The 27,043-nt window shown below is 42.6% G+C and overlaps 1 protein-coding gene across 1 annotated transcript in view; it reads right to left on the bottom strand.

The window, feature by feature from the left end:
* The window catches only part of MTUS2 (microtubule associated scaffold protein 2), a 596,801-nt gene that overhangs the window by 137,110 nt on the left and 432,648 nt on the right, over window positions 1–27,043 (bottom strand). The window contains exons 7-8 of the mRNA XM_028505192.2: window positions 11,014–11,112; window positions 4,518–4,729 (exon numbers count right to left, since the gene is read on the bottom strand). Coding sequence (XP_028360993.1) covers window positions 4,518–4,729; window positions 11,014–11,112 — 311 coding nt within the window. The remainder of the gene's footprint in view (window positions 1–4,517; window positions 4,730–11,013; window positions 11,113–27,043) is intronic.

Genomic DNA, 27,043 nt, shown 5'->3' with positions numbered 1-27,043 from the left:
AGTGGATAAAAAAAGCCATGGTGCACTTACACAATGGAATACTACTCAGCCATAAAAAGGAAGGAAATCTTACCTTTGCAACAGCATGGATGGAACCGGGGACTGTTGTGCTAAGTGAAATAAGCCTGTCAGAGATGGATACCACATGATTTCATTTATGCTTGGAATCTAATGAACAAAATAAACTAACAAACAAAATAGAAACAGAGTAATAGATACAGGGATCAGACTCACAACTGTCAGAGGGGAGGGAGGCTGGGGGCCTGGGTGAAAAAGGTGAAGGAATTCAGCAAGAAAAAAACCTCATAGACACAGACAATAGCACCGTGATAACCAGAGGGAAAGGGGGAATGGAAAGGTAGAAGAGGGTAAAGCAGGGATGAATGGTGATAGAAGGACACTTGACTTTGAGGGGTGAACACACAATACCCATATATATGATGTATTATAGAGTTGTATACCTGAAACCTATATAATTTTATTAACCAATGTCACCTCAATAATTTCAATAAAAAATGTAAAAAAGAGTAGACTTCTTATGAACCAGGCAGAAATAGAAAAATAACATCATTCCACTTGACCCTCAGAAATGTGAGTCCCTGACAGTTAACACTCATTACCACACTACCCAGAGGTCTGGGGTCAGAGTGCAACAGATTTACTTGGTGGGTGGTAAGGACTGTGCTTTGCCGCAGGGACAGACCTGCCTTGAAGCAGCAGAAGTGAGAGGCTGGTGTTGGCACCTAAATGTGGCACCTTAGAATTTCTGGACACCAGGCTCAGGCTATGTCACAGCTGGCGGTGTTCACAGCCACTCTTCCAGGAGCTGTAAAGCATGGGGCAGGAATGGATGATTCTTATCCAGCTTCTGAGTCTTTTTTTCTAGTGATTTCACATACACTGAGACTGACTTCTGATATACACTTACTGGCATCAGCACATTGTGGAGAAAGTATAAAGCAGCAGCTAAATAGCTCAAGTAGAAAATTACTTCTATTCTTAAAGTACATCCAGGCCAAAACCTTTACATACATACAGAATGAAATCAGAGTGGTTTGTACTGTTTTAACTTTATGTATTATATCTCATTTATGTCTTATTCATCCTGCTTGAGAGTAAAATATTTGAAGGTAGGGCTTTGTCAGATTTCCTTGTACTCAAAAAGAATGTTTTATTGAATATTTGTTCAGGGTTCCTTTACCCATTAATTCACAACATTATCATACTCGCCTTGTGAAGAGTTTTTAGTCCTATTTGAAACTGAGGAGACTAAGACTCGCACAGAGGTGACTGAGTTAGCAAGGACCCAAACAAAGGCAAGGATATTATCCCTTTTGGTGATGACAAGGCTTAAAGAGGGCAAGTAACTCACTGGACATCCATAGCTAGAAGGAGGTGGAGGCAGGACTGACTTCTGGCTGGCACCGCACCCTCTCTCCACTGTGCCATGCTTTGCAGATGAATATGCTACAGTGCAGAAAAGACAGATGCGTTGAGTGCCAGCAGGGTCTTCTATCAGAAGATCAGAAGTGTAAAAAATGATGTTGTTGTTTTCTTTTGAGGCTGGGTAGAAAGACCATGTGTTTCACAGAGGGCATTTGTGGCTATGACCATTTCTCATACATAATAATAATGCATTGGCTTCCCATAGAAGTGACGCTGAGCATCTCAGGATCACTGGCCCTTGTCACAGATGCTCCATCATTGGAGGCTTCCAGCTACCTTGGCCTCTGTTTCCCAGGTGCTTCACCCCCACCCCCGTCTCATTTGGTGTTACTGGCAAACACTCAAGGCAATCGTCCTTCACCACATAGGATACATGACAGCTTGGTGGAAGCCACTTATGTCCAATTACAAACTTTTTTTTTAACTTGTCCATATTTTCTTCTGGGATTTATCTGGAGAGACAGTTCAAAAGAATACACCATGTGGGAGGTGAAACGTCATGGTCATTTGGGAGGCCTGTCTGGAATTGCTGTTTGTGATTTACTGAAGAGAAAATGAAACTCATGTCTGCCATCCATCTTGCTGAAATGTCAGGCCGTGCACAGCTCTAGTAGTAGAAGGGACGATGGAGATCCTTGCAAAGCACCTGCCAGCCCTTTTGGTCCCTGATTTAAAAGCCATGTGTATGCTGCACAGAAATAAAATTTGTGGTCCATGCACCAATGAGGAATTTTCCTGGGACGTAGAAACCCACAACTACAGGGAACTGACTCTTAATTTTGGCACAGAAACTCTCTTCTCTGCCATGATGCCATAAATGGTGTCCAAAAGTTCCCACTGGGAAACACTGCTCATATTACCAATATGTTCTATCAGTGTCTGCCCACATGAAAATTCGATCGAGGATTTCCTGTGACTTTGTGAAAGATGCATGAAAGGAGTAACAATGGAAATGTTATTGCTGATCTTCAGTGAACCACTGTGTTTTCCTCTCTTCACTAAAGACTCGACAGTCAGTGGAAACACATCCAGCTGAAGAACAAAAAACATGCTGATCTTTCTCTAATAAAAAAAAATGCTCACTATTTACCATGGCAGAGCAGGACTCTTTGACACCTCAAAAACATATTTGTAATTTTGTTTGTTTGTTTTGGCCTTTTCAGAATGTCTTTTTTAAAATTATTTTGTTGTTGTTGAATTACAGTTGTCTGCATTTTCCTCCCACCACTCCCCCTCAACCCCAGCCAAACCCACCTCCCTCCCTTGCTTCCACCCCTTCTTGGTTTTGTCATTGTGTCCTTTATAGTGGTTCCTGAAAACCCTTCCACCTTCCCCCCCAACATCCCCTCCCACCACCCCTCTGGTTACTCTCAGATTGTTCTTAATTTCAATGTCTCTGGTTATATTTTGCTTGCTTTTTTTCTTCTGTTGATTATGGTCCAGTTAAAGGTGAGATCACGTGGTATTTGTCCCTCACTGCCTGGCTTATTTCCCTTAGCATAATGCTCTCCAGTTCCATCCATGCTGTCACAAAGGGTAGGAGCTCCTTCTTTCTCTCTGCTGCATAGAATTACATTGTGTAAATGTACCATAGTTTTTGATCCACTCATTTAGTGATGGGCACTGAAGTTGCTTCCAGCACTTTGCTGTTGTAAATTGTGCTGCTATGAACATTGGGGTGCATAGGTTCTTTTGTATTGGTGTTTCAGGGTTCTTAGAATATAATCCTAGCAGTGGAATTGCTGGGTCAAAAGGCAGTTCCATTTTTAGTTTTCTGAGGAAATTCCATACTGTTTTCCACAGTGGCCGTACTAGTCTGCATGCCCACCAACAGTGCACTAGGGTTCCCTTTTCATGGGAATACAGCCACTTCAGGTATTCAAGGTTGACATCAATAGTACTAGGCCAGAAAGGAAGATAGGAAATTCAACTTGGTACATTACTGCTAGTGGTAACATTTTGGCTAAGGAGGAGGCTAGAATCGTTGGTAACCTGAAACCTGTTCATCCTGCCCTTCATTACAACAAATTGGTAGTTGGCTCTTTCTGCTGAAAGCTTTAAGTGAAAAGCACATATCAGCAGCAGAGTTCAGCTTGGGCTTCTGCACTGGGGAAGGGGAAGGGCAGAGGGCATCATAAAAGGCCAGAGTCCTCCACACTTCAAACTTCAGATGATAAATAAAACCAGAGGACATGGTGCTACTTATCATTTCTGATTTTCCCCTTTAAATTAGCCAGGAATTTTGCTAGTCTACTTTCTTATTTGGAGAGCATTTATATTGCATTTTACTTGCTCCCATTTATAGATGCCAGAAAGTCCTATTGGTTTTTAATATGCTAACTCATAATATTTAAACCTACCAGGTAAATGTTCATTTTCTCCCCCGAACACGCCTTGGCTGCCTCATGGTGGATCACCAATACCCTCACTCAGGCCCCAGGCTTCCCCTAGCCTCCATTCCTGGGGAGTGGGGGCAGGAAGCTTAACTGCACCATGGCTAATAACAGACTCTGCATCTTCATGGCCCCAGAGCCTCTGGACACTTACTTGCTGAGAAGAAACCACCCCTGTCTGTATTTCCAGAAACAACCCAGGGAGCAAGTCCTCCCCAACTCCCATGAGGCCCTGGGAGGCGCTGAGGAGATGCTCTGGGTCTAGCCCCTCCCATCAGCAGCCAGTCCTGTCTCCCTCTGACCTGAAATGGGCAGAAATTTCAGAATCTGACCATCTCTTATCTTCAGTACAAACAAGCACATGCTCCATTTTCTCCAAAGATGTCATCTTCAAAACATTCATTTATGTCCTTTCCTTTCTTTATGACATAATTTTTCCTTTTGGAATCAGGTTAGTAAATAATTCTTTCCAAACTAATTTCTTTCACATGTAACTATAAACTTGTCTCCCAAACATGTGGCCGGATATTTTATAATCTCCTGAAAATCAAATCCCTAACCCAAATAACACACACACACACACACCTGCACATACCTGCATACACACAAATAGCCATCACCATGGCTGCCCTTCACCCAAACAAAGAGCTCTTCAACATTCACAGAATACAGCCTCACCTTCCCAAAGAAGTGCTGAGTGGACACTGCGAGCGCCTGGAAGCCACGGACAGCCCTTCTCAGCTCCGCCTGCAGGAGGCCCAGCTGCCTGGCCTGCTGCTCACTCCTCTCCTTGAGCCGCTGAACCAGCTGCCGTTCCGCCTCACGGGCCTGCAGGTCCGGCTTGGGGGAAAACCCATTCCGGGGAGCTGTGCTCCTCTGCTTGGGGTGTCCTATTTAAAATAAAAACAGTCATTTGTGAAAAAACATTCAGCCCAAATGGGACAACAGCTCCTTATTACAGGATTTCATCAAGAGCAAGTGGCCAAAAAGGAATTGCCATTGTTTGTCATTATAAGTATCAGAAAGAAAAAAGCAGCAGGAACTTAAAATACTTGCTCTGTTTATGTGGTTCTAAGTGCAAGGTTTCATGCTTGGAAAAAAAATAACAGGCTGAATTGCCAAATTCTTTCCAGCTTCCTCCATTTCTTCTAGGTCTGCTTAGAGAGATGGAGCAGATGTTTTATATTCACGGAATTACTCCTTGAAAATGTCTAATGGCAAATAAATCAATCAGTTCAGGTCAAAGCCCTAGTTGTAGCCTAGCAACCTTTTAATGGAGCATCAGGGAGTACTGCCCACATGCCCTTCCCTCCCTTTCTGCCATCCTTCTAGTTACCCTTTCTTCAAAGTCAGGTTCAAGCCACACCTCTGATGACCTCTGCTCCAGGGTTTTCTGGCTTCAAATTTCTACAGCATCAATGTCCTCCAAAACCTTTCCCCATGTGACCACTCACACCACCACCACAGCTCAAGGTCCAGTCCAAGCCACCGTGACCTCTCACTTTCTCATGGGAAACCCTGCTTCTTCTCATCTTTCACTGCACAGTGGCCAGAACTATCTTTATAAATATACAATAGCTCATGACCTGTGTGGACTGTCCCCTTCTGGTTATGCTCCACTGCAGTGAGAAGAAAGGACTCATTCCTCCTCAGGGCCATGAAGTCTTTGAACTCTGGTTCCTGCCAGGCAAATGTTAGGTGTAAGTGTGTGTCATCGGGGTGGGGAGGGGGGCAATGTGGAAGGAATCAAAAACTCCTCCTGGGGTTGGAGACAGGGTGGGCGAGGCTTTAAGGAGAACTGAAGGTGTAAAGGCAAGGCCCCAGGAAAGGGGCCTTGGCATAGAGACAAGCACCGCGTCATGGTCCAAGGCCCAAGGGTAAGCAAGGCTCTTCCTCAGGGCTGCTGTTCTCATGGGCGCTTGGGCAGACCTGACACCCAGAGAGCCTCTCTGGGGCACAAAGGACTTGTATTCCAGAAGCATGCTCTTTCCTTTGCCCAAGAAGACCCTGGAGAACATGACATAGACACTGACCACACAGTCATGAATAAACTTTAATATTTCAAACACTCCTGTCTTTTGGCCCGCCCACCTCCAAAATGCCAGGGAGTAACATATAAACAAAGGAGAAAAGGTAGCCTCTTCAGTACCTGATACACAGACAGGGCGGAGCAATGGGCTTAGAACGCACAAGTGGCCTCATCTTCTAAGGGGAAAGGATGATTGATTGCTCTAAATACTTCTGGTTGTTAATTCAGTGGTAACTAACAATTTTAACTAAATCTCCCTCCTGTTAAGAAATCATCAGAGATTGCAGTGGGACCTCACATGGTACATATCTCAAAATGCATGACTTAACAGTACAATGTGAACTTACTGCTTCTTTAAAACTCTTTGTGACAGTACATAATATTCCAGAAAATTCACTTGCATGTTGTAGGCAAATCAATTTTAATATGTACTTAACCCCAACATTCTCAATACCGAACACAAAAGAAAAATAACTACCAAGAAAATATGCGAGAGTTACTACATGCATTGAACCCTAAGACATAGCCTAAGACCTAAGGTGGATTTTTTTCATGATTACTGTTTGCCATTTTATTGCTGTGGCTGGTGGTTTTATGAAACACTACAATGTTTTAATTAATGTATTGAGGTACCAGGTGACTGACACTGATACAATAGAAGACACTTCTTTTAGAAATCTGAAGGAAATAATAAACATACTTACGGCTCAGTGAATTAAAGCTAATTGCAATCTAGGACACAGAGAGTCACGTCTGAGCTTGTAGGTATTAGTAAGCATTCATGTTGTCACGTATTTTTGGCTGTCAGATTTATTCCCCATTATCATGAATATTACTGTCAATGTCATCATCATCATCATCAGGTTAGCGATTACAGTCGATAGTAAGTAGACAGTATAAGAGGGTTTGGTGAAATCCTGTTCTTGGTGCTGAAGGAAAGCAAAGTCTGCCACACCTAAATATGCCTTTGGAATATTGATAAGCTGGTTATTAAGGACCAAAAGTCTCCAAAAGATCCTTTGCCCCTCCCCCTTTACCTGTCTAAAGGAATTTAGGTAGAGGACCTGCTCCAGGCAGGAAGCCACCCTCACAGATAACGGCAGTTTCATCTGAACCAGGTGCAATGGACAGGGAGGGACATAACAAAGCCCCTTGGATCAAGTCCTCTCTGTGTTCCACTGTAAAGATGGCCCAGCAAACACTTGTTTTTTGAACATCTGCTTTCCATCTCCATGTGAGTGGTCTTCCTGCCCTTTGAAGTCCCAAACCACTACCCTCCCACCTTTCTCCTTATTTCAAGGTGACATTTAAGTCTCAACTGCCCAGTTCCTCTTTGGATCTCATCTTGTGGCACCCCCAAATGGACATCTATAATGTAACATTGCTTTCATTTGCACATTCAGTTTCAGTGTTCCATTGAATGTCGACACACTCAGTCCACATTTCTATTCCTGGAGCCAAAAAACACACATTTGATCTAAAATGAGGCTCCCCTAAAAACACCAGCTTTTGGTATCAACACACTAAGTGAAAATTTAGCTCATTTGTGGTACCAAACTATCTTATGAAGCCAGTCCTTTTTGGGGACTCCTGGCTGGCTGCACATGTGACACCCAACCAATGTCCCAGCATAGACTGAAGTTCCAGACCCAGTGCGAAGACTGTAGGAAGGAAATACAGACAAACAAGGCTGGCTGTGGAGTTCTCTACTGCTTTTAGATAAAAAAGTGTTCTGCCATTTTCTAAACACATCAAATAAAACACCTAGGACTAATAATCACTTTACCATCATCGGCATGGTCCTCACTAAAAACAGTATTCTTTCTTGTGCTGTCAATTTTGTTAAGTACTTTTTTGGTTAACTCCATGAAGTGTTATTCTGTCACTTACTCTCCTGTCTGCCCAATGTGACACCTTCCCCAGGATGGTACATGAGGACGGTGGCCCAGGCTCACCTACTGTCTTGGGGACAGAGAGCTTTATGTTGAGAGATGACTGACACACAGCCACCTTCACTTGTTTCATTAAAATTTAAGGAGGATTTTGTGTGCTTCTGCTGTCTTCTCTTCAGAACCAGTTGTAATGAAGCTAAATGACAATCTGCTTAGGAAGTAAAGGGCTAACAGGACCATGAGATGAAAACCACTGCACGGCAGCGACCACAGGGAACACGTGGAGCACGTGGTCGGCACTGAATGGGTGTGGGGACGGTGGCTCACTTTGGATTTCTCTGGAAGAGCCACCTCACCCATTTTAATGAGGCACATACCATGTCCTGAAGATACTTCTGGGTGCTGAAAAGTTTTGTTATCACTTCCTTCCCTGTCCCCTGCCATATTTACACTGCTCCAGGGGTGGCTGAGGGCTCCAAGCAGGTAGCCAAGCCAGTGGCCTCTCCCTACAGTCAGGCACAACCTCTGTGTGCATTCGGTCTCTTCAAAGAGTCAGGCTCTTGCCTCCTCCACTATCCTGATTTCCACCCAGTTGAACTAGGACATTGCACTAATGAATAAAGACCTTCAAAATAGGGCCTATCGATGGTTCTTTCATTGAAGTGAAAAAAGAATGTAGAAATACTAGGGGTTTTTTTTACTGTTTACTACTTGCAAACCTCCCAGTTGTCGAAGATTGTCCTCAGTGTATCTCTATGATATGAAATATAGGAGCAGAAATACCCAGACCCACAGACAGCTGATTTAATACGTGTGCTTTATGTTGTGTGCTTTGGAGGGGCCAAAATACTTGACAGCTTCCACTGCACATATCCTCTACTCCCAGGGCTCTTAGCACTGAAAGCTGCGTACCCCCATTGCTGATCCCCTCTACAACATCTCCAATAGACCTCATGGATTTGGGGACACATGCTAAATCTACAACATCCTCCCATTGTCTCAATCTTGCCCCAGTCATAATTTCTCTGTAGCTGTCCTGCTGGCTCCATAATGTGGGTTAGGGCCAGTAGACTTTATGATGACCCCAGCAACAACTGGCAACTCAGAGGTTAAAGCCAGTAATATTAGGCTCACAAGGATGAATGCAAGCCCTACGCATGCAAAGACTGAGCACTGGGGAGAAGAACCACCCTAGAGAGTGGAAAGAGAATATTAAATATTCATCTGCAGCCATCTGGCACTATCCAGAGGATTCTAATGGATGTTAAAGCTTGATTTAATCATAAAGCTGGAAGCCTAACTGACATGATAACAAACAAAAGGCAGCATTGAAACCTGCATATATATACCATATGCAGGCTCATGAGAGAAGGCTCATGACCTTAACACTTGTAAACAAGAAAGAAAATTCTCACAGGACACAACTTTGATAGCCTTAAGAAAGTGTTTCATGAGTTGGGTCAACATCCTGACAGAAAGCCAACCCGCTTCTTGCAGACTGGCAGGAGAGCCCGGGGCACAGGTGCTGAGTCCTGTGTGGTCTTGGATAGGCTTCATGGTTCTTAAACTGATCTAAATTTGTTTCAGAGAATTGTGTCTGCTGGCACCCTCTTCTCCTACTTAGTATCGGCACTGTTTGCCCGGAGCTGGCTAGTGGTGGCCAAGGTAAAGAGAAAATGTCAGGGGGTGGGAAATGTCCTTCTAGCTGGTCCTGAACCTGGGTGAGGGCAGGAATGACTTAATGTAGAGTTTTGTTCATGTGCATTCATTAGGACACTTTTTAGTTCATTTCCAATATTTTATTCTTTACATTTCTCCCATCTCCCTCTCTGCTTCCCTTTCTAATTTCCCCTTTTCTTCCCTCTACTTCTTCTTCCTTCCCCTTTTAGTTTTCATTTGCATTGATAAAAAACACTTATTCCTCATTCCAACTTTTTCCGTTCTTTTTGTTTTAGAACTATATACTCTATTTTATTGGTTATTATAGAAATTTTAACAGATATATTTTAACTTAAAGTCTGAAAGTACACAATACCATTACTTCTCCTAGAACATAAGGACCTCACATGTGGTGGCTTATTTCCTTGTGTCTGTAACAATTTTGCTTTTATTTTCTTAAGTGGACACAAGTCCTATAGCATTTTGAATAGAATTTTCAGACCACAAGGGTAGCATGGAATTCAGTTCTCAAATTTCGGCAGGGCAGATATGGGGTAAGGAATTCGTAAGGTAGGGCTGGTTCCCTCCCCACCTTCTCAAGAGCCAAAGCTGCAACCAGTCCAGCTCCTCCTGCAGGGGGAGCTCTCTTTTTCTTCCTAATCCATTGGGGACCACGCTGCCCTCTGCAAATCCCAGATTTATGCAGGCTTCTCTATCTGGTCTCTCATTGTTAGGCACACAGCTTTGTCATGGCTCTGGCTTATTTCTTATACATTTTTAATTAACTAGAAATATTAATTTTTCTATCCTGCAAGCTTTCCGACTGATAGCAAAGCAACTAAGAATGTACTTTTGGGATTCTGGGTGTTTGGAGTTCAAACCAAGACTCCACTACTTATTTGATGTGGCTTCAGACAAATTAACAAACATCTGTGTACATTGATTTCATCACAGGTAAAGGGAAGGGCACTGCCTCACAAGTTCCTGTGGGCATGAAATAAATAGGACAGTGTCTGGTATACAGTAAGAACTCAGACATGAGCTGTAGCTGACTTGCTATTTTTGTGCATAAGAAAATGTTCTGAGGTTATATTGCACTCTATTCTACAAAGGGGCTAATGCCTTACCATATGAACTTCCATAATAAATAATTTTTAAGTTTCAAGTGACATTAGGTAGCTTACTTATGTCTAAATGTAAAGAAATGACTTCTTCACTGACAAAATAACAAGTATTTGATATGCATTGTTGTGCTTTTTTTCTTCCTTTTAGAAAATATTATCTCTTGAAGTTAGAGCTTCAAAGTCTGCTTTTCAATTATAAATTATTCCTATGTGCTGTTGGACTAGCAGGTACCCCTACACAGAGAGGATTCTACCACTTAAATGTAGCATATTAATAACATTTTTGGAGAAAATGATGCCAACAGCTGGATCATTTCATCTAGAGTCAGAACAGATCAGTATATGCATGGCAGGCATGGACAACCCTGCATATTGCATGTGCTGGCACTGCTCCACTAATAACACCAGAACAAAAGAATTCCGCATTCAAGTCTTCTACCCAAATAGCACAGGTCACATTTCCCAAATACCTGGCGAGTGAAGCTTGGTGGTTGAAGCTGCCACTCTCTTCGGGGATGAAACAGCAGGCTTATTAGCATCTTGATCTTTTTGTAGTTCTTTCTTTGTTCCTATATATAGTTTAAAAAGAGAAACAGAAAAAAAGCAAACCAGTTACAATTAGAACAGTAACACAAGCTGTTTGTGGAAAGGGAGGCTTGACAAAAGGCAAACAGAACACAGCCATGTTTGGATGATTCGTTGCTATGCTCACCACCCCCAGTGCTTGAGGAACGACACACTTGTTCACAGGGAAGAGAACTGTGTTGCAGTGAGCAACATGGGAATAAGCACACTGTGGACTCTGACTTGATGAAACTGTCTCTAGAGGTCACAGCACCCCCATGACCCTGACAAACTATTTGGGAATTAAAATTGTCCTGTCCTTAGCCATCAGCATAACCTGCCCACCTCTTTCTGCAGAAACTAATTTTCAGAACACATGGAAGGAAGTTGTCACTGAATGTAACTTCTAATGACTTCTGCATTGAGGGCTGAGTCCGGGGGGACTAGGGCTGAGCCTAATCACTGTCCATGCAGCTGGCTCTCACGGGTGGCCCACGAAGCCTTTGTGCTATCTCTGCTGGGCCTTTGTGGGCCCGGGGCTGGCCATGGCCCCGGGTGTGCCCACTGAGTGTGGGCGACAGGGGTACATGGAGCGGCTTCTCCCTGTGTGCTGGGCACGGACACTCACCTTCACATCACCTTGATCAGAAAGTCTGATGGATGGAAGATTAGAGAAAAAACACAGACTTGGATGAACCTACACATGCCTCCACTTCAGCACAGTTTATGTCATTTCAAAAACAAGCCTTGGTGATGGTTTCTTAGATGCAGACCACGAACCTCCAGCTTCCCCCCAAACTCTGCAACCTCACTCCTCATCTAGAGGTAACCGCTGCTGGCAATTTGGCAACTAGTCTCCCAGACCTTTTTATAGATATTGTATAAATAAATCTACACATTTACAAATACAGCTATTAATTAACTGAACAAATCACACACTGCAATTTCTTTTTACCTATTCACATTTTTAAAAGATATTTTTCTTATGTATGTGTAGATCTTTTTAAAATGCCACATTGTATTAATGGGCAAAGATGTACCATAGTATTTAACCATCTCTTATTGATAAATATTTCGATCATTGGCAAGTTTTGGCTACTAAAATGACTCAGTGTGCTACAATAACCATTCTTCTACTTGTTTCTTTGCACACATGCAGCAGCACCTTTACAGGACAAATGGATAGAAGTACTTTTGCTCATCTGCAATATTGCTAGACACAGTCAACTGTCTGTCCACCAAAGGAGGTACTAATTTGCACTCCCAACCAAGAGCGTGTGAGAGCAACTCCTTCCTCATACCCTATATCCTACTGACATTGAAGTCTCAATCATTTTAAATTTTGCCAGATACTTAGAGTCTTTTCACATTGGTCATGTGCAGTTTTTCATTTGAAAATTTCCTAACTAAATCTGTTGCCTATTTTTCTTACTGATGTGTAAAAACCCTTCATTTACTCTGGACATTAATCCTTTGCCTACAACACAGGTTACTTTTTCCAGCCTTGCACTTTTTAAAACTTACTTATAGTATCTTTCGTTGTACTGTGGTTTTATGCAGTTTTAATGTGTTCAAGTATGTTAACTTTCCCTTTTCAACTCTAAGAGCACTATTATAGGTTATATGTACATGTGTGTACACACCAGAGAGTGTGCACCTATATGACAGGGTGAGGGGGGGGGGGGAATAGTTTCCAGAGTCTGGGGAGGGAGGCAGGTGTTTGGATCCCACCTTCTTCTCCCTTGCTCTTCTCTGGCCTGACTGGGCCACTGCCTCCCTCAGGCCATGGCCCCTGCCTCAGCCCCTATCCATCCTAGGCCGCCTACCTTAAGCTTTTGCATTACAGACCTGTTTTTATCTCCTGTTTTACTGCCTTTGGACAATCTGTTTTAGTCTTGTTATTTGAATCTACTAAAGCCTGAATTCTCTTTTGTAACCCCCCTTTTTCTCCCCACCCTCAATATGCTTTGTGGCACTCAGTTAACATACCTGAGTCTTCCACATCTCAGTACATGGCGTGTTCGAGCTCTGTGCTCAGTTCAGAAACACCAGGAGTTACCTTGATTTATTTCTTTGCTCCTTGCCCCCATTTGGCCTATCCATTTGCTGACTTTCCTCTGGGAAAAAAAACTCAGGTCTGACCACATCCTGCCCTGAGCTGGCCTGCAGAGCCTGTGTCACTGACACCCCTCTGCCTCCTTCTGCAGCCCCCTGCCAGCTCTGCTGCTCCACTCCTGCCCCCTCAGCATGTCCCCCCACAGCAGGAGCTGAACTGCTTAAAATACAAGTTAAAACAAGTCATTCCCAATTTCTTTTTTTTTAAAGATTTTATTTATTTCTTTTTAGAGAGGGAAGGGAGGAAGAGAGAGAGAGAAACATCAATGTGTGATTGCTGGGGGTCATACCCAGGCATGTATCCTGACTGGGAATCGAACCTGCGACACTTTGGTTCGCAGCCTGCACTCAATCCATTGAGCTATGCCAGCCAGGGCTGTCATTCCCAATTTCAAACCCCCCAACCACATCCCAGGACACTCAGAGTGAATTGCCAACTCCTTACCATACCACAAAGCTTCGTAGACCAGCAGTCTCCAACAGAAATCACATTTCAAAAGTAGAAAGTACATCGAAATTAATTGTAATAATGTATTTTATTTGACCCAACATATTCCATAGCCCTTCAACATGGCACAGGTCACCATTCAAGTGCTTGATAGCTGCTCATGGGCTGGTGGCCACCACAGTAGGCAGCACAGCCCAGACGACCTGGTCCCCTGGCTACTTCACAGACACACTATGATGGCCCATTTTGTAGGTTGACCTGACTGGGTGACGAGGTGCCCAGACACTTGGTCAAACATTATTCTGGGTGTACCTGTATTCTAGGTGTTTCTAGATGAGACTAATACCTTAATTGGTAGACTGAATAAAGCAGATGGCCCTACTTAATGTGAGTGGGCCTCATCAATCTCTTAAAGGCCTGAGAAGAACAAAAGGCTGAGAAGGAAGGAACTTCATGCCTGCTGGGTTGGTCAGGCTGGAACATCAGTCTCCTTCTGCTCTCAGACCTAAACTTACATCATTGGTTGTCCTGGGTCCCCAGCTTGTTGATTGGAGACCTTGGGACTTCTCAGCCTCCATAATTTTATTTATTTATGTTACATAATATATATGTGATATAACATATAAATTATATAAAGAATACATGTTCTTCATATATGAGCATGGACTCTGTCTAGAGGACAGGCCTCTTGTAGTACAGGCTTCTCCTACTAGGTAAGTGTTCTAGGAACCCATCTGTATTAGTGCACCAGGTGGCATTGTTGTGAGAGGCTTCATTTGGCTTCAGTGGATTTGTTTTTTTCGAAGACTCTTTCAATGTGTTTGCCCATTTCAGAGCACCACACTGAGTGTTCAGCAGTTTTGGACCAAAAACACAGCATGGCCTTCATGCTCCACTCTTCCTATTCACCCAATCGTGCCCCAAGTGACTTTATTTTATTTCTCCAGATGAAAAAATCCTCCAAGGAAAGTGTTTTGCTAATGTGGAAGAGTTGAAGCAAAAACCATCAGAAGCACCACAAGGCATCAAAATTAATGAGTTCAAAAACCGTTTTGAGCAGTGGGAAAAAAATGTCTTGACAGATGTACTACATCAAATGGAGAGTACTCTGAAGGAAACTGAAGTTTAAATATGTAAGAATAAATACATAATTTTTTACAAATAAATTCCATGTTTTGGGGCATCTCCCCCCATGCTGATGTCACTTTGCCCCCTGCTTGCATCCTGCAGCCATAATGCCAGCCTTGCTGGTGCTTAAACACGGTGCATTTCCTCCTGTTCTGGGAACTTTAGCTTGAGTTCCCTCTGTACATGGCTCCTTCATCCATGCATTCAGGTCTCTGCACAAATGATAATCTTCAGAGAAGCTATGATTGACCCTCTAGGTGAAACAGTCCTCTTGCCCACTGCTACTCTTCCACTTGCTTCATTCTCCACACCATTTCTCATTAGCCCCCAAATACATTTCATACTCATCTGCTTGTTTATTGTCTACCTTTCCAACCAGAACACAAATTTCACTGTTGGGTCATACATACCCTTTCCTGCACAAAGTAGTGGTTCCATCGATGCCCTTCCTGCCTCTCCCCCTCCCTCCAGGCTCCTTTCAAGACAGATCCTGTGTAAGAGTTCTAGGGCTCACAGAGGCTGCATCTTGGGGTCCTGAAAGCCCAGCCAGCACTCCACACCTCTGATGGCACACCCGCCCTTCATAATACCAATCTGCACTGATGGCTAAACCGTCTCTTCCATTCCTTCCCTCTGCTTTGACTTCAGGTGTCAACAAATATGAAAAAGCACCAAGGCCTTTGGGAGCTAAGAAGGAAAATATTAGAGAATGAAAGTCTGCACTCAACGCAGTACTTTAAAAGAAAACTAAATATGCATATTTATTCAAAGTTTTGGTATTTTCTATACAGCCCTCATTGAATGCAATTCTGCAACTTCTAGCAAATATTTAAATATTGATAGACTTATCTTGGCAATTCCACTTCTACAAATCTCTCTTTGGAACACTTGCAATGTGAAAATGTAGGTTTAAAGATACTTTATACACTGCGTAATAACAAAGAAGTGTAAATAACCAAAATACGAATTGGGGGATGGGTAAATAAACCATGGAACATCCCTCCTACAAAGTACCATGCAGCTCTTAAAAAGAATGAGGTAGCTCTACACTGTGCTGGCATGAGAGCTGCCCATGATAAATGACAAAGCAAATGTGTACCATGGTTGTGCATATGTGAAAAGATCTGAAAGTCAGGCACCAAATTTTCAATAGGGGTGACTTCTGAGCAATAGGGTTGAAGGGTTTTTACTTTTTATTTTAATAGGCTTCTGCATTATTTCCATATTATATGATGAATTGCATATTACTTTTATAATAAGAAATAAACAATAAAGGGAGAGAAACCAAACCAAAATGAAAATAGTTTGTCTGATCCATGAAAAGAGAAGGAGAGGAACCAGCATAGTACAACCAATTCTGCAGAAATTACTATGATCAAAAGTTTCACCAGCCTCCTGCTCCCAGGAACATAACCCTGCCTGGAAGATTTCTGTGTGGTTCTGGGAGTTCTTGATGGAATTCTAGCATTCAGTCTAGACTTTCAGTTCTTTTTGTAGTTTTCTTGTGACCTAGACTCAGCCCAAATGTTCTTAAGTAACCATCTGCTTTCACTTAACACTAAGGCCTCTGAGTTGTCAGAAATGCCAGCGCAGTTTTGGTCTCAGGGTTCTCATGCAGCATTCTGGTGATTGCCCTTCAGTCTCCCTGGCTCCTGATCCCTCCCTCTTTCCACCTGAGTGAAGCTGTCCTGGGTTCTGCCTTGGTCTTGTCCTGTCCACTTTCCTGGATGAGCTTGTCTATTCAACAGGCATGCAGCAATGAGCTGTACACACTGATGGCTGTGAGATCTGATATTTCCAGTCCAGCCGGGCCCAGACATCACTCCTGAGAGCCACCCTGTTCGTGGTTGCTGACGAGACATCACCACTTACCTACTGGATGACCAAGTCATCGTGTGCCAAAAAGGACTAACTACCTGCCTCGCAAATCCACTACCCTTCCTACATTTTCTTTCCTAATCAATTGTTCCCATAGTCACTAAAACCAGAAGCCAGGGAGTCCTCTTCCTTATCCTCCCATGTCTAATTAGTCACCAACTCTTCCTGATTCTGCCTCATCCATAGCCCCTAAATCTGGCCTTTCATCCATTCTCACTTTTCCCCTTAGCTCAGTCCCTATCATTTCTTGGGGCAGGGGGCAAGTAGACACATCTCTTGAGTGATTTCTCTGTCTTGTGTCTTATATTCCTCATTTACCTAACCCATCTCTCTCACCACTGCCAGAATGACCTTGCTTAATCATTAACCAGATCACACGACTGTCCTTTGAAGAGCCTTTCCAAAGCCTCCTGTGATCTTCAGAAGGAAGGCCCAATTCTGGGACATGGGATAAGCCACCCCCAGGATTTCATCTCCTCTCCCATTCACCCCTGCTGTGACACCAGGGTTTCTGGTTGATGCTCTGTGTCTTCACTTATGCTCTTTCCTTAGGCTGGACAGGTCAGCTCTCCCTTATCTGCTTGGCCCACTCCTGACCATCCTCAAATTTAGCTCATTTGTCATCTCTAAAGCCTCTGGGTTAGTTTTCTGTTGCTGCTGGAGCAAATTACCACTAATTTAGTAGATTAAAATGACACAACTTAATTCTCTTACAGTCCTGGGGGTAAGAAGCATGAACTCAGTCTCATGGGCTAACTGAATGTTTTGGCAGAACTGGTACTTCTGGAAGTTCCAGGTGAGAACCATGTCCTTGCCTTTCCAGCTTCCAGTGTTCCCTGGCTCGTGGTGCCTTCCTCCATCTTTGAAGCCCATCACTCCATTTTCTGTTTGTGTCACATCTCCTTCACCTCATACTCTTCCCACCTCCTCTTATAAGGACCCTTGTACACTGGGTCTATCCAGATAATTCAGGATAATCTCCCCATCTCAAGACTCTTAACTTAATCACCTCTACAAAGTCCCTTGGCCATATAAGGTGGAATTCATGGGTTCCAGTGGTTAAAGAATGGACGTATTTGGGGGATATGATTTGCCTTTCACACCTTCTGTAACTGAATTAATAAATGAAGAAAACTTTTTTACTCACCAGAAAGGCAGCAAGTACTTGGCCTACATTAGTCCCCTGAGCCCCTGTCACTTATTTATGAGCTTTTCCTAAATTTCCCAACTCCTCATGAATACCAGCCTTTCCTTAGACCCTGCTCAGTTATCCAATCTTCTTCCTCCAGTGCAGACTGTATGCCTCCAGTGCATATCTCACATTTCATCCGACCAGCTTCTTTTAATGGTACCTGTGCCAGTCCATGTGGTTGCTGACCCACCTGGATCTGCAGGTGGGCATGTGACCCAGGACTGCCTAATCAGAGCTCTGCCTCACAGTGGTCCCAGTTTCAGAATGAAAGCAAGATCAAGTTGGGATAATAAGAGACCTACCTTGAGAATTTTGCTGGAATTATTGGAAGAGAATTCTTGTAATGATAGATGACTAAGCTGTTGGAATGGCAGTTTGAACTGCCATTGACCATCTTTGTCTCCAGCTGGGGAGAATCTTTGTGAAGAAAAAGCCAACAGAGGGAAAAGAAGGGCCAGGAGATGGAAAAGCACTTACGGTAACACTGTTCAAGTACCTGGGTTCAACCATCCCTCACTTTAGCATTACCACCTGAAATTTCCAGTTATGTGAGCCACGGTCCTTCTGACCTTTCACTTTCTTTTTTGCCTAAAGCAGTCTGAATTATATTTCTCTAACTTGCATCTAAATAAGACCTGAATTATACAATGGTAGACAGAGAAAATAGTTCCTTGATAAATATATGTCCCTGTTCCTCTCTTAAGGGGCTATAAAAGGTCAACACTAGTCAGTGCCCTTATGTACACATAGGTTCAGAGCTATGTAAAAGAATGTATACATACAAAACCCAGAGCCCCACCACTGTGGCTCTGGGGGTGGGAGGAAGAAGGCAGTAGAAATGGAAAGAAATGCCAGCCTCACTCTGGTCTCAGGGGAGACATTCATTGAGTTTCATTTGAAACTCCATCACTGATAACATTCACCCAATTCCATATACTACAAATCCAAGTGTTCCTAAAATGTTTCATCATGGTAGAACAGAAGAAGCATCCCAAAGGCCAAGAGTTGAAAGGTACTGCCTGACAATTCATACACAGCTCCTCAGGAAAGGGAAGGGACAGGAAGGGGAGGGAAGGGAAAAGGAAAGAAAATGTGCAAGCCTAGCTTTCTCACATGGTCAGGGGTCTTCCACAGTGACATGAGTGACTTTGACAACCACTGGGAGAAGATGTGTTTTTGTGTTTTGTTCCTGAACTGGACATCGTTAAAGTGACTAAGAACCTGTTTGTTGTGGATACTTAAAGCAAAGACCAGCTGCACAAGAGCCGTGAGAATGACTGAAGCTGCCAAGGATCATGGGCTTGCTCTGAGGAGGAGGCTGTCATTTAAGAAAAAATGCAATGACGAATGACAACGAATCCTCACTGAGCATATCAAATGCAGAGGACAGTTAGATTTAAGATAATAGTTGGAAGAATGCCATATACTTGTTTTATAAAAAGAAATAAGCACATCAAAAAAGATAAAAGGAAATTTTTACAGGCTCTTAACTCCACATACAATAGGCCACACATTCCTGCAAGTAAATCTAGTATAAGTAAGGAAAGATAAGAAACAAAAAAGGATAAAGGAAAACACACAGCAACAGACTTTATCCCTCACCCATCTTGCATTCTCAGTCCACACAGTGGTGAAAGCACAGGGATTGTAACTCTCCCCCATTTCTAGCAATTTTTAAAAATCAGAAGGAATATCTGACATTGGTGGAGAATGGAGTCTGTGAAGGGAATCTGAACCCCACAGGCCTGCTTCTGGGTGGGAACATGAAAAACAAAACAAGGGGAGGAAGATGAAGAAGAGCAAGGAGAAAATTGAAATGCAAATGTGGCAACAATGCAGGGATTGCTGCTGTGCCAATGCACCTGAAAGGAGGTGAAGGGGCGGGGGGAGGGGGGGGGAACAAATGCAGTAATCCAGAAATAGGGATTCTGATGTCATTGATGAGACAAACAGAATGGGGAACATTTCAAGGAAAGATTTGTGGGGATTAAATGGAATGAAGATAGGAAATGTTATCTAGATAGAAATATCTCAAATAAAAGAGGAACTTGGATGAATTGGCGGGGGAGGGAGGGAGAGAGAAAGAGAGAGAGAGAGGATACTCCGAAGGAGCTGAGGGACAAGAGGAGAAGGAAACAGTTTTTAGCTGCCAATAGTAATTTTTAAAAGTCAGAAGGAATGTCTGACATTGGTGGAGAATGGAGTCAATGAGGGGAATCTGAATATTGAGCTATATATGAGGGGAGGCTGCATTTTAACCTATTTAAGGTTCACTCCATTTCAACAACCATTTATTGCATGCTTGAGGGTAGACACTGTAGCTGAGAATATAAAGGAGAATTAAAATGGTTGCTTTCAAAGAGGCCTCCAAAAATTATAATACAGACCTAATTGTCCTCCGGGATAAGACTAAGGAATTATTTAACTCTGAAAATTGTTATGAAAAGGTAAGTAAAGAAGAATTAAGGAGTGGGAGATTTTTTGACTTATATTTGTGCAAAACCTTTACAAATATCTTCGTATTCATTCATTTTTAAGCTCCAAGTATGCATCAGGTGCTATTCCAGTGAAAGAAAGGTGTGAGCTGTCATGAAAGGTTTTTGTGGAGTGTATTTATTATAAGCTTTTATAAATGCCAGGTGCCACTTTGTTATTGCTTCTGTGTACTTGTATACTATCTGACTTTCCCCCACTGCAAGCACTGTCAGGGTTATTACTGGTTCTGTTACTTTGCAAATGAAGAAACTGAAGATGTGGAGGTTGCAGCAACAGCCACATTTACCAGCATGTGTGGCTGAGCTGAGATCTGAAACTATGACTGCCTGCCACAGAAATGGCCTTCGCCTGTCCTGAGGACTAGCAAGTCCTATTGGCTACCTGTGCAGTACATTCAGAAGCATGATGAATTCAGGTGAGTGGGATGGGGCAGGGGTGAGAGTGCTCACAGCGGAGTTGGGAGAGAGGACAGGAGAACACAGATGTTTTCATTCTGTCATGTGACCAAGGGACCAGGACATGGCTCAAGCCATTTGTTGTCTGAAGCTGGAGGCCAGGGAATCCCTAAATCCTTCCCATCCCTGGTCCCAGCCTTCGTCTCTCCAACTCGTGGTTTACACCCGATTCCTCACTCCTTTGTAAACCGCTGTCTCCCACTTTTGTCCTCAACCTCTCAGAGCATGGCTGCCATGTACCCTCCCCTTCTAACTTACCTTCAAGTCAGGCAGTCCCCTGCAAACTATCTAATGCCCCATCAGAACCTGAAGCTCCCATGTTCCAGTAAAACTGCTTTTCCACCTGGCTGGGTAGCTCAGTTGGTTAGAGGGTCATCCCTGTTCACCAAAGTTGTGGGTTTGATCTCTGGTCAGGGCACATACAAGAATCAACCAATGAATGCATAAATAAGTGGAACAACAACTTGATGTCTCCCTCTCTGTCTTCCCCTTTCTCTCTCTTTAAAAAAATCAATTAATTTTTTTTTAAAACCTGCTTTTCCACTGAGTTTCCAAATTTATGGCGGCATACTCTAGCACTGCTGCCCACCACCACCAAGCAGGGGGTCTTCCCCTCACCCCAGGTCCTGCCATCATCCTGGTAAATGTCGATGATCCCATTCACAATTCATCTGATATTACAGCCTCTCGGCCTTCTGACATCTACTACTCCTGCCAGGGCTTTTTCATTGGGACCCATGGGCACCACTCTGGACCTTGTCATCACTTGAACTTCACCTCTGAAATCCACATACTCCTCTTTAAGAACGCCGTCTCACCATGTTATTGCTACTCCATCAGTTCATTTTTCTAATGTAGACTGAATCCCTTTACACCCAAACTGCTGGACTTCTGTCTTCACCTCCTTTATTACCCAATCTAAAGTTGATTCCAAGGTCCTCCACCTCTGCTATCCTCTTGCCCACACTCCTGCTCTAATATCACAGAGGCAGCAGAAAGCACTGTGGTTACCCTGGCTGCCCAGCCAACCCCAGTTTAATCCAGTTGTGCCCTCCTCTAATCCAGCTGAGTGCATGGCACAGAGGGGGTCACCAAATCTACAGTCAGTTGCCAGCTTTAACTGCAGCCACAGCACCAACCAGCAATCTACATCATTTTGTAATAGGCTTTAAACAAAAAACAGTATCTTGCCCTACCTTCCATATGCCCAATTCTCATTCATCATTTCAAATATTGTGTTTTTCCTAATATCTATCTCCATATATCTAAGTAACATGTCTACACTGCTATTTCTTGATATTACATTTCGGACCTATCTTAATAACTTCCTACTATGGAAAATGACAAATTTTCTCTCTGTAGGCTCTCTCATCACTATTGTTGTACCATAATTTTTGGTTAAGTAAAAATTTATTGTTCATCTTGTTACAACTACATAAATGTTATTCACACCTGAGCAGCTTCCTTACTTTATGACTTTTTGTTTTCCATGGGCTTACTAGCTTCCTTGGCTTTTATTTGCTTATGTTTCTTATAAACTTTGCTAATTTTCCTCAAAACTCTCTATCAGGGCACAGCTCTCTTCTCACAATTATGTCAAAGGTTTGTTTTCCTGGATCCCTCATTTCCATTGTATTCTGGACTGGTAATTGCTGGGACTGTTGAGGGTTGTCATCCTGGAATGTCCCCTCATCACCATTCTGAGAAACTCCTTTGCCTCCCTCCTATGTTGAGTTCCTTTTCACTGGACCATTCATGTTTTCTTCTTTCTTGATCTGCTTCCTTAGTGTGGTAGGGCACCTTTTAAAAAATATTATTATTATTTTTGTGTGTTAGAGAGAAAGGTATATAAAAGGTAAATTATCTGACATCTTCTATGGCTGATATCTTTATACAATTGTTTGGCTTAATCCAGAATTTGAAAGTGACAATCATTTTCCCCAGAACTGTGAAGACATTTAGCTTTTCTTTTAGCTTCCAAGGTTGCTATTGAGAAGCTTGATATCATCCTTAATTCAACTGTTGGCATGTGATCTGTTTGCTCTCTTGGGAAGCTCCTGGTGTCTTTTTCCCTAATGTTGTGAGATGTCGTGCTGACGTGCCTTGTGTGGGTCTTGTTTCACTTATTAATCTGGTCACTTGGTAAACTCTCTCAGTCTGCAAACCCTCATCCTACCATTCTAGAAATTTCCTTGAAATGTTGCTTTGATAATTTCCTCCCCCTGATTTCTTTATTTTCCTTTTATGAACTCCTATTATCTGTGCCATATATATTGGAGATTATATATATATTATATATGTGTATATATGTATGTGTGTACATATGTGTGTATGTGTGTATATAGGATATGTATATATATGTGTGTGTATATATATATATACATATCCTATATCTCATGTCTCCTTTTCAATATCTCCCATGCACATGACATTCAATATGCCCAAGAATGAACTCCTTGTTGCCTAACAAAATGTCTTCTCAGTTCCGTCTTTCCTATCTCAGTAAAGTGTGTCTTTTGTCTGGGCCAGAAATGTTGACCTCATCCATGTCTCTTCCCTCTTTCTCACTTCTTTACATGTGATGAAATGCCAAGTGTTGTGAGATATGCATCTTGTATCTCTCCCAGATTTAGTCCACTTCTTTTTTAAAATTATATTTTATTGTTTATGCTATTACAGCCATCCCCACCTTTACACCCTTGGCCCACCTCAACCTGCCCCATGCCTCCCTCCAGCAATTCCCACACCGTTGTTCATATCCATGGGCCATGCACATGTGTTTAGTCCGCTTCTTTCTCAATAGTCATTGCAACTTGTTGATGCAGAACAGAGTTACTTCTCTTGCAGAACTTTGCAGCAGCTCCTGCTTCTTCTTTTCTCCAGTTAACTCTGCCCCATCTCATCCTTCAGACCTCAACCCAGAGGTCTCTGGATGCTGCTAAGAAACTCTGTGGCTACGGCTTTATTATATTATCAGCTGAATGCCTTTTACCTGTCCATGCTCCTTGTTAGACAGTGCATTATGTGATAATTGCCCACTCAGTAAATGCTAGTAAATACACAAGTTAGTTATTATTACTAACTAATCATATTCTTCCTTGATGGAAAATGAAGTCAACTTTCAAATGAGGTAAATTCCTGACAGTTTGAAGCCCATTATTTTCTCCCTCTCATTTCTCCTTCAGTACCTCCCTCTCCCACATAATAAGCAGGCAGGTCCTAAGTGAGTGATGAGAAACCATGTTACACACTATAAGCAACAAAATGAGTAAAGCCCTGAATATGATGGATTTGTAGAAAGAAAATAATCCAGTTCTCCCAGGGAGTCAAGGCACTGTGTGATCTATGACATCCTGAGGAAATGTAAATAAGTCAGTCATGGTGGGAAAAGTCCTTTGCATACTTGAAACTGCACAAATAGATATTGGGGTGTCACTCACCATGGCAGTTTTCATTGGGTAAGCCACAGTGAAAGAAATGGTCTGCGTGACTTGTCTCATTCTACCTAATAATTTACTTTCCTATTAATTCAAGGAATTCCACAGTTTCATATAAAACTGTGCTTTTTCACAGCAAACACTTTCCCCATGTAAATACAAATATCCCTAAAATAGTCTATTTGGTGTTAAATACATGCCATTGTGTTAGTGTCCTGCAGTCTCACTCCAGAGGCTATTCATCTTCTGAAGTATCCCCTCTGTGAAATCTCTGAGACATCCTTTTACCATTCCTGCATTCGTTTATTTTCTAGTTATTGGGGGCCTCCATGGTACTTGATAAGGTATGAGCTATTGGAGAGACCAAGGTAAAAAGAAAAAATTTTTATCTACAGAAATTCACCAATTAGTGGGCTGTGTAAATAAGAAATGAGAGACAACAGAGCAAGGGCCAGCCCAGGGGTTTGGAGAAGGATTTCTCTCTGGAAACTCCATGGAGGTGGAGCCAAGTAGGGCCTCCGTAAAGGTCATATATGAGCTCAGATATGAAATATGCAGAAGAACCATCAAGAAGAAAAGGGCCTAACAGGGAGGGGTCCTGTGCAAAGAAACAAGTGTAAAGGGACAGTGTGTTCAGGAACAGGATGGGATTTGAGGCTGCAGGAGGGTTTTCTCTCGAGCCCGGCCTCCGTCAGCCTCCAGCCCTGCGTGATCTTGAACTTCGTCAGATCAAGGCAGAGCTCGTGCTCAGTCTCCCTCTAATATATCTGAATCCCCCTGAAAATCCAACTCAAGGCTAAATAAGACTACTATTCAATTAAATACTTATTACACTCTTTATCTAGGATTTTTTGCTTTTTTTTTATAAGTGGAAAACTGCAATTGAGGTTCCCAATGAATGAAAATTATGATTAATGAAAAAACAGAAAGTAACCAGGAATTTAACCTGTTTTTGTTGCTGTTGCTTATAGTTCAAACTAAGGCATCTGGCTAAGATGACAGATCAAGACTCAGTCATCAAATTGAAGCAAATATTTAAAGAAGTTATTTCATTTTTTGTTAAAGGACATGTACTGCAGAAAATGAGAAAATACTTTTTCTTTATTTCACCATATCCTCACCTGGCAATAACCACATGAACCCACTGACATGCATTTTTTTTCAGATCATATTATGTATATTTAGATTTTTCTAAATAAACTAGTATAATACAGTTTTGAACATTTTTATCGTGAAGTATCATGCTTCAGACGCATTTGTATAGTTTAGCAATACCCATGAAGCTGCTGCCCAGGCCAAGAATTAGACATGGAAATCAACTAAGAAGTGGAGCACTGCTGGCGCCCAGAAGCTTCTGGCGTCTCCAGCTTCTTCTTTCCCATTCCCATTTGAGGAAACTGCTGCCACTAAGATTTGGTCATTTCTTGCTTTTCTTCACAGTTTTGCTACTCCACAGGCACCCTTAAACAATATCCTGAAGTCTGTTTGTAAACTTTATGTTAGTGAGGTCACACCAAGAGCATAATCTTGTCTTGCAGCTTTTAGGAAGCGTGGCATCTGTAGTGTTTACCTGTATTGGGGCGTCTTGCAGCCCGAGGTCACTCTCGCTGCCAAATAGGCCCCACCCTGTGCACACATCACCCTGTACCCATTCATTCTACCGCCACAGCAGTGTGAACTGCTTCCACCTCCAGTTCTTAGCCATTATAAGCAATGCTGCTTCACACATACTTGTACAAATCTCCTAGTATGTGTGTGTTTGTTTCTCACATACCTACAAGCAGAACTGTTAAGTTAAAGCACAGGTAAACTTGACAAAACCAGGCCACACAGCTTTCTGAGGTGGCCATGCCCTTGCCCTGTCACCTGCCAGGACAGTGCATGAGCGCCTCTCACACCACACCTCTGCTGCCACTTGGGAAGGTGGGGTTTCAAGCATCCCGTTCCGATAGGCACACACCTCACTGCGATCGGAACTGCACTCTTCCAGGTACTGATGATGAAGCTTAGCACACTTTTCAAATGTGTGCTAGGCCTTTGATTGGATTTCCTTTTGTGGAGTGTAAGCCAAGTCTTTTTGTTCCTTGTTTGCCTTTTTTTCTTTTTTTGCTCTGATTTGTAAATACTGTAATTTTGTAACCTTTTAAAAAACTTAATAAGTTATGATCATCTTTCAAGATAATATTCACCTACAATATTTTGTCAAATATAAACTAATTACTTGCTTGGTAGTTCAAATGATAATTCACAGTTAAGACAGTAGCAGTGATAAAATAGAAGCTGTGGTTATAAATATCAATGATTTTTGAGTTGGAGGTGGAAGTAGGTAAAAGACAGAACAGAAGGTTGTTTGGATTACACCTGCATGCCTGTTAAGGGGCCAGACACAAAGCCCTACTGTGTCCTTAGCTGTGTGACCTCAGGCAGGTTAAACTCTGAGCCTTTGTTTCCTGCAGTATACAGTGGGTGGCAACAGCAGTAGCTATCCCGGAGGCATTGGTGAGGATAAAATGGTGTTGGTAGGAAACAGAAGTGCTTAGCGTAATGCCAGACACTTCCTAAGCATGTAAAAAAAGGTCCTCACTAGCAAAATTAACTCAATTATTCATCTTTGTTTACAACCTATGGATTATAAACACTGTGCTAATGTATTACATCATTACTGGATGAGGTGGGTGTTATTCTTCTTTTTCCAATGAGGAATCTGGGGTCAAAAAGGTTAAGTAATTGAATTAAGGTCACACAGCTACTAGTGACGTGACCATAACTGGAAGCTAGGTCTAACTT

This window comes from Phyllostomus discolor, chromosome 2, assembly GCF_004126475.2.
Source record: "Phyllostomus discolor isolate MPI-MPIP mPhyDis1 chromosome 2, mPhyDis1.pri.v3, whole genome shotgun sequence".
Classification (NCBI taxonomy): Eukaryota; Metazoa; Chordata; class Mammalia; order Chiroptera; family Phyllostomidae; genus Phyllostomus; species Phyllostomus discolor.
This window is presented reverse-complemented; position numbering and strand designations above follow the sequence as displayed.